At 41.2% G+C, this 12,438-nt stretch overlaps 1 protein-coding gene across 1 annotated transcript in view; it reads left to right on the top strand.

The window, feature by feature from the left end:
- The window catches only part of DCC (DCC netrin 1 receptor), a 1,323,879-nt gene that overhangs the window by 968,513 nt on the left and 342,928 nt on the right, over positions 1–12,438 (top strand). Inside the window, exon 9 of the mRNA XM_081942031.1 lies at positions 8,642–8,796. Within this exon, the coding sequence (XP_081798157.1) occupies positions 8,642–8,796 (155 nt within the window). The remainder of the gene's footprint in view (positions 1–8,641; positions 8,797–12,438) is intronic.

Here is a 12,438-nt window from a genome sequence, read left to right on the forward strand (position 1 = left end):
TAAAGCCATCCCTTGGCTAGGAACCTAGAATGCTATCTTCAAGAAACCGAGATTAGATTTATGGAATGCTTTTTCAATGGCTAGTAAAATGGACTGTTGTTTCCTGCAAAGATTCATCTCCCGTCATTCCACCTGTAAACTCTTTGGGAGGGGCCACAACAGTAGCCAGCTGTCCCTATTTCCTTCTATGACATCTTCTCCACAGCAGCTCCCTTCTCTTCTCAGCTCTATGCACACGCATATCAGGGACAACCTCCCTCTGTTCCTCCTCACTGCTCCCTGACTCAGATGCCACCTGGTGGCCAACAGGCCTCTCTAGTCCCTGCTCTGACTCCAAACACCCCCCAGAGTTTTCTTCATCCTCCAGAGCAGTCCCATAATGGTTACCACTGTCAGAGTCCACGAACAACTCAGCCGGCCGCTGCTGGGCCACAACACGCACCTACCCAGCTGGTCATTAGGGCAGAGAACCAGTTGTTAAATTATTTGAATCCCACCACTGCTGATACTCCTTCCTCCTATTTTCCCAAAAGCAACCCTGTGAGGTGAGTTGGACTGAGAGACAATAACTGGCCCAAGGTCACTCACTCAGTTTTCATGCCAAAAGTGGGACTAGATTTAATGGTTTCCTGGTGATTGACCCAAAGTGATCTAGCTGGCTTTTAGGCCTAAGGCAGGATTAGAAATCATAGTCTCTTTGTGATTGGTCCAAAGTCATTCAGCTGGCTTTCATGTCTAAGATGGAACTAGAAGTCAGAGTCTTCTGCTTTCTAGGCCAGCACCTTCACTGCTGGCTCTTATACTTCATCGAAGACTTACAATAGCAATAGCCCTTAGACTTATATCTCACATCACAGTGCTTTACAGCCTTCTCTAAGTGGTTTACAGAGTCAGTCTATTGCCTACAACAATTTGGGTCCTCATTTTAACCACCTTGGAGGGATGCAAGGCTGAGTCAACCTTGAGCCAGTGAAAATCAAACTGCTGGCAGTCGGCAGAATTAGCCTGTAATACTGCATTCTAACCACTGCACCACCATGGCTCTTATATAATATCCCATGGGTCGTCTTTTTTCCCCAAGTCATGAATCACAGATAGTGAGGAATGCAAGATGACAAAGGAAGGAAGGAAGGAAGGAAGGAAGGAAGGAAGGAAGGAAGGAAGGAAGGAAGGAAGGAAGGAAGGAATAAATGTGACTATAGTCATCCTATCTGCCAGTCACTTTTCAACATTCTTTAAATCTGCATTATTATTATTTTTAGGACAGTGATTGCAGTTAACCATTAAATACTGGGATCACACTTTGAAAAATGGTTGGGATGCATCCATAGTCAGGACAAACAATTCACATTTAATTTAAATTAAATGTAATGTCCTTCAAATCAAATTAATTCAGGGTAATCAATATGATTGCTCTCCAGATATTTTCTCATAAGGCCATTGCAAGGTAGTTTAATTGACCTTGATGAAGAAACATATACTGTGAGTACCTTCACTGAGGTAAAGGAACCGAGATTTGTCTTCCTGAGGTAAAGGAAACTAATACAAGCACTTTTTCCTACTAAGTCCCTATAACCTGTGGTTTTTGGCTACACTTGCGGAACCGAATGTTGCTATCATTATACCCAATAATGTGTATAATAATATACCCAAGATATCAATTTGTTGATTGGTTATACAATATAATACAATAGCAGAGTTGGAAGGGACCTTGGAGGTCTTCTAGTCCAACCCCTTGCCTAGGCAGAAATCTTATACCGTTTCAGATAAATGGCTATCCAATGTCTTCTTAAAGACTTCCAGTGTTGGGGCATTCACAACTTCTGGAGGCAAGCTGTTCCACTGATTAATTGTTCTAACCATCAGGAAATTTCTCCTCAGTTCTAAGTTGCTTCTCTCCATGATTAGTTTCCACCCATTGCTTCTTGTTCTATCCTCAGGTGCCTTGGAGAATAGTTTGACTCCCTCTTCTTTGTGGCAACCCCTGAGATATTGGAACACTGCTATCATGTCTCCCCCAGTCCTTCTTATGTACAATCCTGTTGTTTTCAGATCAGTACTAATCACCTTGATTAACAACATACTGACAAACTATTTCACTCTGTACAGAATAATAATATTTATATGTACAGTATATCACAGGAGTACACCCCCACACATTTTGTAAATATTTAAGTATATCTTTTCATGTGACAACACTGAAGAAATGACACTTGTAAAGTAGTGAGTATACAGCTTGTGTACCAGTGTAAATGTGCTGTCCCCTCAAAACAACGTAACACACATCCATTAATGTCTAAAATGCTGGCAAGAAAAGTGAGTATATTTCCTTGAAGACATTTGGTTTCTCATCCAAGAAGCTTCTTCAGTGAAACTTCATGTTGTCTTTTCCTCCTTTATGTCAATCAAACTATTGTTCTCAATATTTTCAATAAAATTCACAACTTTAAACAACAACAACAACAAAAATCACCTAAATGTAAGGGTTTTGGAAACTCTGTACACTGAAGTAACCTTAGCAAATCCTGCTAACAAAATCAGTGTGTTCTGTTGAAAAACTTTGTTCATTTTTCATGAGAATGATACTCACGCCTCCATACTCACCCACAGATATCAATGTTGAAATGTGATCGGTCAAAAGAAAAGAAAAGAAATTGGATAAAAATCAAACTGGGATATTTTTCAAGTGCCTGGCGAAACTGCAGAGGAGCTTTTAATAAAGATAAACATAAACCCATAGATCACCCTTAGCCTTCATAAATCCTATCTATTCCGTCCTTATCGAAAATTCAGAAGACACCCTACGCAGCTAGGCGAGCGAAACAAAAGAACAAAAGCTCCAGCAATGGGAGGGAGTAGCATAAAACACTCACAACATTAACTGCAAGTGAGTATCTTCAGTGAATAAATATGAATGGTTGTGGCTGGAATCAAATGGAATCAGATGCTGCAATTGACATCCGTAGTTAAGCATTGTTAACCTGCCTTCCAGGGACTCCGTTATCAACATTCTTTATGGCTGAACCATTGTATTTTGCAGTCCTCATAGAAAGTCTCTATATTTCTAGTAAGCACATAAGATGAGAGTAATGGTTTAAGGTTTAAGGTTTAAGGTTTATTGAATTTATAGACCGCCCCCTCTCCCCGTAGGGACTCGGGGCGGTGTACAGACCGTTCATGTTCAAGACAACAAAACATAACATAAGACATCAAACAAAACAACGCACACATACCGTCTGTGTATAAAACCCAAAACCAATTTAAATAATTAAAACAAATTTAAAACCCGTTTAAAACCCCAATTTAAAATTTAAAAAGCCATCCAGGAAGGTTAGTAATAGATGTTCCCTGTAAATACAATTACGATTACAATTAGGCCAGGCCGGCTAATCGAAACAGGTGGGTCTTGAGTTTCTTGCGGAAGGAGCGGAGATCCGAGGTGGTTCTAATATCGGGGGGGAGGTCGTTCCAGAGGGTTGGGCCCATCACAGAGAAGGCCCTATTCCTAGGCACCGCCCACCCGCACTGTTTAGCGGAAGGTACCCGGAGGAGGCCCTCTCTGTGAGAGTGGATTGGTCGCAGGGATGTATGGGGTAGAATGCGATCCCGCAGGTAACTAGGTCCTGAAGTGAAGCATGACTTAACTTTGAGGGTGGGGGCGTGGATTAAGCTGGGTCCACCCCATTTGTTTCCGATCTGATTTCAATGAAAACACAGCGTACCGCAAGAATTATGGACAGAATTACTGCTGAAAACCTTGTTTGTATCTGTTTGCTTTGAGAAATTCTCACCCAGACACATATTTAATGGTCTGTGGTTGCTTGAGCTCTTAACCCATTACTCAGTATTTCTTTGGGCAAATTTGAAATTATTTAATTTTTGCCATGCTTCATTTCTTATTTAATTTTGTTTATATAGCAATAGCCTAAAGAGGGATTATGAAATAAATATTGGAAGTCGGGAACAAAGAAAGAAAAATGCCATCATTTCTCCTTTCCAGATAATAGATTAGTTAGTTTGGGGCCATTAATTGGTGATCTGAGGCATAACAAGGATTCCACACAATATGAAATTAACTTGTTTGTTTGTTTGTTTTTAAACAAACAAAACAAGTTGTTAAAAAATAAACACTATTACTTTTCTGACAAAATAGAGACTCACCTAAAGTACTTTAGTACAATGAAATAATATCTGTCAAGTGCGCCAAAATCAGGAAGTCCAGGCAGTTCAAAAGAATATAAAGGTTTATTGCAAGCCTGTGCTCTCTGCAAGAATCTGAACTACTAACAGTCAGAGCAAATCGGCAGGAGATAAGAGACAGAGGAATTCAAAATGGGCTGGACTCAGATCTCTTAAGGGGGGCAAAGGGACTCGAGACTGCCCTCCCTCAGGCACAGTGTAATCATCTCCTACTAGGTCAAATGCAATGAAATATTAAATGAATCAATCATCTATTATCTATCTATCTATCTATCTATCTATCTATCTATCTATCTATCTATCATCTATCTTTCTTTCAAATACCACTCACACATCAAACTCAGAATCTCCAGAACCATAAAGCCTACATACTTGAAATTTGGCACATAGGTTCCTCTTGGCTTCTAGGTGTTCACTAAGAAAGTCTTTTTCGAAATGTCCATCAGATCATTAGTATTTCTTATATTATTATTAACATGCTCTGATGCTAAGGAGACTGAGGGAGAGAAGGGGATAGGAGAGGATCAATGGGGCCAGCCTGAGGGAGAGAAGGGGATAGGGGAGGATCAAGCGGGCCAGCCTGAGGGAGAGAAGGGGATAGGAGAGAATCAATGGGGCCAGCCTGAGGGAGAGAAGGGGATAGGAGAGAATCAATGGGGCCAGCCTGAGGGAGAGAAGGGGATAGGAGAGAATCAATGGGGCCAGCCTGAGGGAGAGAAGGGGATAGGAGAGAATCAATGGGGCCAGCCTGAGGGAGAGAAGGGGATAGGAGAGAATCAATGGGGCCAGCCTGAGGGAGAGAAGGGGATAGGAGAGAATCAATGGGGCCAGCCTGAGGGAGAGAAGGGGATAGGAGAGAATCAATGGGGCCAGCCTGAGGGAGAGAAGGGGATAGGAGAGGTTCAATGGGAGTAGCCTGAGGGAGAGAAAGGAGATAGGAGAGGAAAGGCTTCTGTAGGGCAAGCGTAAAGGAGAGGAGAGGCCGATTGTAACTACTCATTAATTTTCAAGCTGGAAGTGTCGATTTATCAAGCTCGATCACATAGTTTCGTAGCGGAGCACGGGTATCCAGCTATATTAAATATCTCTGAATGCCAAATGTTACTTTTTAAAAATATTTCAAACTATCATTATCCAAGGAAGGGGCATCCACAAAGTTTTTAATGCTTTCTCATTGTCTTCATTTGCCAAATGGAAAATATTTTTTCCAAAGCTGCTATTTGCAAAAATATTTTTTAAGGGAAACTAGCAAGGACAGAAAAAAAAAGTGTTTATATCATAGACAAGAAAATGGACATGTAACCATGCGAAGTGGCCTGAACTAATTTCCTGGAGACAGATTTTGAAATTAATCTGGTGGCTTAATTTACATACATTTTCGTGAGAGCTGCAGGTTATTCTCCTAGCTTGCAAAATTTTCTCAAATAATTGTCCAGGGCTGAAATTAGCAGAGCCGCTATATAATAATAGTTTGAAATCAGCTGAATTTTTGATTGGTACAGACATAATGAGGTGAGTTTTTCAGGAAAGTGACTACAATTTAGAGTTAAAGGATGGAAATAGGGCTAAACTGTCACACACTGATAGTATTCAGCTGCCTTTTTAAATAGCAGAATTAGAAGTGACCTTGGAGGTCTTCTAGTGAAACGCCTTCTCAAGCAAGAGACCATTTCAAACAAATGGTTTTTAACAGATTAACAGAGTTGGAAGGGACCTTATAGGTCATCTAGTCCAACCCCCCACTCAAGCAGGAGACCCTACACCATTTCTGACAAATGGCAGTCCAATCTCTTCATGAAAGTCTCAAGTGATGAAGCTCTCACAACTTCCGAGGGCAACTTCTGTTCCATTGGTTGATTGTGAACCTCCAATGGTGGAGCGTCCATAACTTCTGATTAATTGTTCAAATTAGGAAAGGAAAATTCTCCTTGTTTCTAGATTGGTCCTTTCCTTGATAGTTTCCATCTATTGTTTCTTTGTTCTGCTTTGAGTTGCATTTGAATATTCCCAGTTTGGATCTGAGCACAGCTCAGCTGTGACTGCAAGAATTAATTTATTTGGAAGTTCCCACGTGCTTCATTGTTCCCTGTCCTTCACTAGTTGCAGGCTTTATTGGAGTTAAGATCCGTCCATCATCCATCCATCCATCCATCCCATCCATCCATCCTATTTGCTGAGTAACATAGATCCCATATTGAGGTCAGATCTGAAGCAAGTATAGAATTAGAAGCAGTGAGACATGGATTGTTCCTCAACTTTGTGTGCTAGATCCTTCAAAGTCTCAGGTCGCATTTTGCTTTGCCTAATGACATATATTACCCATCTGATTTCTTCAACTCTGATTTGTCCTGCTCTTAAATCCTAAATCCTAAACCTGGGGACAAGTCCACAATTTGAAGGCAGGTAGAGGAACCTCTTACAGCTTCACAAATTTGGCACAACTTCATTCAGTGAACAGTCAATACAATACAATACAATAGCAGTGTTGGAAGGGACCTTGGAGGTCTTCTAGTCCAACCCCCTGCCTAGGCAGGAAACCCTATACCATTTCAGACAAATGGCTAGCCAACACCTTCTTAAAGACTTCCAGTGTTGGGGCATTCACAACTTCTGGAGGCAAGCTGTTCCACTGATTAATTGTTCTAACCGTCAGGAAATATCTCCTCAGTTCTAAGTTGCTTCTCTCCTTGATTAGTTTCCACCCATTGCTTCTTGTTCTGTCCTCAGGTGCCTTGGAGAATAGTTTGACTCCCTCTTCTTTGTGGCAACCCCTTAGGACCGGAAGACTGCTATCATGTCTCCCCTAGTCCTTCTTTCTATTAAACTAGACATACCCAGTTCCTGCAACCGTTCTTCATATGTTTTAGTCTCCAGTCCCCTAATCCTCTTTGTTGCTCTTCTCTGCACTCTTTCTAGAGTCTCCACATCTTTTCTACATCGTGGCGACAAAAACTGAATGCAGTCGATCCATTTATTCTAAACAGAACTGTTTAATAGTGTTATTTGAGGGTGTTTCCATTTGTTAAGTGTTGTGTTTATTTTTCCTTTACTAATAAGATGTGCCTAGGTTTCTGATTTCCCCTCCTTATTTCCCCAATTCCTTTGGATGGGCTAGTATAACCCTGCATACAAATCTGGCTATGGTATTTGTCAGAGAATTCATGACTGCCAGAGACATGGTAACAAGGTCAGCCAATGAATAGGGCTTAGTAACAAGGTCAGCCGATGAGGGCTGTTTGGAAACTGAAAGAGTTTGGAGCCAGGGTATGGCTTAGCCTTGGAGCTCTGAGTGCTGTGCTGAGAATTGAAACTGAAACTAGTCTGTGCTGAGAACTAAACTGTTCTGCTTCTCTGATCTGAAACTGAAGAACCACTTGTTGGTATTGTATATTTACTTATGTATTATATCAGAGGTGTGTTTTGGCAGCCACTACTGCTGGCTTGCTCATGGACATCAGCATGGACATGCACGCTTGATGTGCACTGTGCGTGCATGCCCAGTACAATAAAAATGTTTCTGCGCATGTGCAGAATCAAAAAATGAGAACCGGTTCCAGTGACCCAGGCCGCCAAACCAGTACCAGTTCAGCCGAACTTGTCCGAACCAGTAGGAACCCAACACTATGTTATATTGTATATAAAGAGAAGTTAATGAATCCTGCTGAATCACTTACCTGTGTGTGCTTTCTGGATTTGATTTCTGCAACAAACTCTTGACAATATTCTAGCCTCATCCTGTATGGATTTGTGCTATTAGTGCTCAGCACAGCTAGAAGCCTAAGAGTTCTTGTCTGGAGAGATTTCCACCCAGTTAAAATTGGTGAAACGATTATTATTTGACTCTTACCGCACAGGTAAAGTTGTGTTGATTGATATTTTTAACGATATATTTCTAAACAGTACACAATATTCATGCCAATTTACTGCGACAATGAGCACCGTAGCTGCTGTGTCGTAAATAGTACATTTGGATAGATGTCATGTAGGAGTTATGAGGAGGGGATTTTTCTTTCTGTAACTATTCAAGATGCTCATGATTTTCTTTTCTTTCTTTCTTTTTAGTACTCACTGGTGCTTTAATCTGTTCCCATCCATTTATTTTTTAGTTTATGCTTGTCAGTATCTCGGTTTTATCGCTTTAGATTTTGCTTTTCTGTTACGCGATAAGATATTGATGATTCGCTGTTTAGATGCTGCACTGAGAATCTAATAAAAAAGAGGTTTAAAAATGATAATGATCGTAGCACGATAGGAAGTCCTTCTTCTTCTATTTAACCATGACAGTTCATCACAGCCATTCCTTAATTTTCTCTCCCTTACGATTTTATGAGACCTTCTAGAACATTAGTTTGGAAATTTTTTTCCCCCGTCTTGACATTTGTGTTTCTTGCATTGCTCTCTCTCTCTCTCTCTCTCTCTCTCTCTCTCTCTTTTTGGTTAGGGAGAGAGCACTGAATACCTCCCAGTCTGGGTTGCTCCAGCTTACAGTGGGGAATCTAAAACCCGAAGAGACCTATACCTTCCGAGTAGTGGCATACAATGAATGGGGACCAGGAGAAAGTTCACAGCCCATCAAGGTGGCAACCCAACCTGAGTGTAAGTACATTAATTGGGTTCTAATTGGGATTTGATGTTCTTGCAAGTTATTTTTAGTATGCTTATGTAGAGTTGTAAAGTGGTATGGTATGGTACCAGGGGTGCATTCTGGCAGGCACTACTGCTGGTTTGCTTGCGTACACGCTGCACATGGGCATGCACAGTGCAATTTAAAAAAACTGAAATGCAAGATGGCAGTGGCTAGGGCACAGCCCAGAGAACCAGTTCGGGGGCATGGCAGACCTGGGTTGCTGCCAGTTCCAGTGACCCAGGCTGCCAAACCACTACTGGTTTGGCCAAACCAGTCAGAACCGGTAGGAACCCACCACTGTATGGTACCCTACGATACGGTAGGGTACGCTACTCTACGCTATGCTACCCTACGCTATGCTATGCTATGGATAAAGTGGGAGATGTTAGATCCAGGAGCATCTGTGTGGTAGAGAGAGAATAACACAATAACAGATTTGAAAGGGGATTTGGAGGTCTTCTAGTCTAACCCCCTGCTCAAGCAGGAGACCCTAGACCATTTCAGACAAGTGGCTGCCCAGTCTTTTCTTTAAAAAAGATGGAAGGGTGGAAGGCTGAATCAACCTTGAGCCTGGTGAGATTTGAACTGCCAAAGTGCAGTCAGCGGGCAATCAGCAGAAGTAGCCTGCAGTACTGCACTCTAACCACTGTGCCACCATGCCTCATGAAGCTAATGTATCAACTGCAGTGATTCCCTTAACAACCGTGGCAAGAAAGATCGTAAAATGGAGCCAAACTTGCTTAACAAATGTCTCACTTAACAATGGAAACATTGGGCTCAATTGTGATCATAAGTCGAGGACTACCTGTAGTGGATCATCTGGCTCTTCCCAGCAGAGGACCTGCCTAGGGATAGAGACTTCTACACATATCCACAATGACAGACACTGTGGTAGTCTTTTTAATAACAGTGTATGATTTTGCACCGCATATCAATATTGGTTAATGTAAGCTTAATAGGAAGAGCTGTCAATTATACCTCAGAGTAATTTAACTGAATTGCAGTTTAGTAGTTCAAACAGCGAGCAGTCTGTAAAACATTTCTATGTTTGTCATTGCTGTGTCCTATGAGAATGATATGGCACTCACAGTTTCAGCCTTTCCTAATAAACTTTTTTTAAGGGCAAAACACACCTTGCTATTTGAAATGCTGGTATGTGTCTGCATATGCATGCTTTTAAGTCAATTTTTGACTCCAGGTGACAGATGTTTTGGCAAACTGTTTTGAACGTGGTTTGCTTTGCGTTGATGATTTTAAGTCAAGGACTACCTGTGTTTTCTCCCCCTATATACTTTTTATATAGAGATCGGTGGCTCAGTGGCTAAGATGCTGAGCTTGTCGATCAGAAAGGTCGGCAGTTCAGTGGTTTGAATCCCTAGTGCTGCATAAGGGAGTGAGCTCCCGTTACTTGTCCCAGCTTCTGCCAACCTAGCAGTTCGGAATAATGTAAAAATGCAAGTAGAAAAAATAGGAACCACCTTTCATGTTGTAACAGCCTGGATGGTGGGTGGGGTAGTCAACAAACGAGTCCCACCCACCACCCAAGTCGTTACAACACGAAATAACAACGGACACATAGCCAGCACCAATCAGCAGCAATCTACCAATCATGACACAACCACACAATCAATCATTCCGATTACTGAAACAAAGCTAGCACTCCACACCCACCCACCAAGATTTATAAAAAGACGACAGCTCCGATCACACTTTAAGCCCAAAACCCAGCCTGAAGATGGTGAGTGAGACCTCGCTGAAATGTTGCCAAGACAATCTCAATCTTACATGGGAAAAAACCCGAATACAACAAGACCAGCATACCTACACCCGTGAAAATCTATGAAAACAAATATATGTATATGTATATTATATGTATATGGAGAGAGAGAGAGAGAGAGAGAGAGAGAGAGAGAGAGAGAGAGAGAGAGAGAGAGAGAGAGAGAGAGGAGGGAGGGAGGGAGGGCGATCTCAGTTTTAACAGTGCTGGAGATGAGCACCAGGCCATCAGAAGTGGATGTGTTAGGGAAACAAAAGTGACTGTGCTGTAAAATATTTGACAAGTAACTTCCTGCAGAAAGGCCACCCTTTTGCAACTCAAATGTTGGGTGGCAGATGTTGTTACCCTATTTTTCTTTCTTCAAACACCCATCATTTAAGAAATTGACAGTGGCAGCATTTTGAACAGAACACCTGATGGAGAAGCAAACCCTTGGAGTTTGGAGTCAATGATGTGGCACTTGGAATGGTGCATATGGCCTTCAGGCTTTAATGACTGCTTTTGCAAATCTGCTGATCGTCTCTTGTTGACAACGTGTGTGGTCCTTGAATAAGACCTTTATTTGACAGATTTCACTATATATATATACTCAGCTTGTATGTAATTTGAAGTCGCGGACTACATCACCGCCCCGAGTCCTGTTTAGGAAAGGGTGCGGTCTATAAATTAAAGTTTATTATTAGTTTATTATAATCACAACCCTTGAACAATTTCATGGTCCAAAAGATATTTGGTTTTAAAGGTAGTTGTTCTGCGCAGATATTTAACTAGAGAATCCAAATTTGATTTATTCAACCTGCAAACAAGTTAACATTGCATTCCTTTTGAAGCGTAGGAGGAAAAAGAATGTAATTGTACCTCACCCTAAGACTAGTTTTAGCACCATGGATATTATTCCAAAGGGACTGCTCTTCTCTTCTTTAGGCCAGATCTTTTGGAATTAGGGAATATTCATTCATTCATTTAATTTCTCTAGCTGTGCTCCTCAACTAAGTGACTCTGAGTGCAGCAAAGGTCAAAAATGTGAGAAATGATCCCAAGTCATTGTTTTCAGTGCTATTGTAACTTCTAACAGTCGCTAAACAGACCATTGTAAATTGAAGATTATCTGTATAGCAAGCATCCACTTTTCGGAGAGTTTAGAAGTGAATTGCTCCAGAGGCTTAGACAACCACAGACAAACCATGGATAGCAAACAAAGGGGGGCAAAATTGATAATCTTCTCCCGTTTTCTTTGTTTCTGGGAGAAATTTGACCAATTCTTCATTTTTGTGGAGTATAACATAACAGCCAGGATTTCAGGAATAAAAAGATGGGCATGGAAATAGACTTATTTTTCCCTTGGAAGGACTTGGAAAGCCTATGGTGCAATTCCATCACAGAGATTGTAACTAAATTTCATTTTAGGGGATCAAATAAATAAATAAAATTGTGAAGTAAAGCTGACAGTCTTTTAATTCACTCTTTGAATTTGCGGTGGGGGGGGGTTGGTTAGATCTATCAGCGCACTGTGCATGACTAAAGTAAATAAACCCATCATCCCATGATAGACAAATGCCAGTGAGATAATTCCGTCACCTGCACGTTGTCAGAATGTACTTGCCAGTCAGCTAAGATTGAACTCTGCAGCTAATCATACTATGCTATTTTGTGAGAGCAGCTTTAAATGAGGACAAAATCCTGCATCCTGGATAACTGTATTAGATCAATACCATCAACTTGCTTTTAGCTTTAGACTTCAATATGTAAGACAAGGAAATGAACATAACTTTTAATACAAAGCAGAGCTGCTGGTCATCCGAGTCAAGTTGTAAAATCAATATTTCCTTCCTGA

This window comes from Natrix helvetica (genome assembly GCF_964273705.1).
Source record: "Natrix helvetica genome assembly, chromosome: 2".
Taxonomy (NCBI): Eukaryota; Metazoa; Chordata; class Lepidosauria; order Squamata; family Natricidae; genus Natrix; species Natrix helvetica.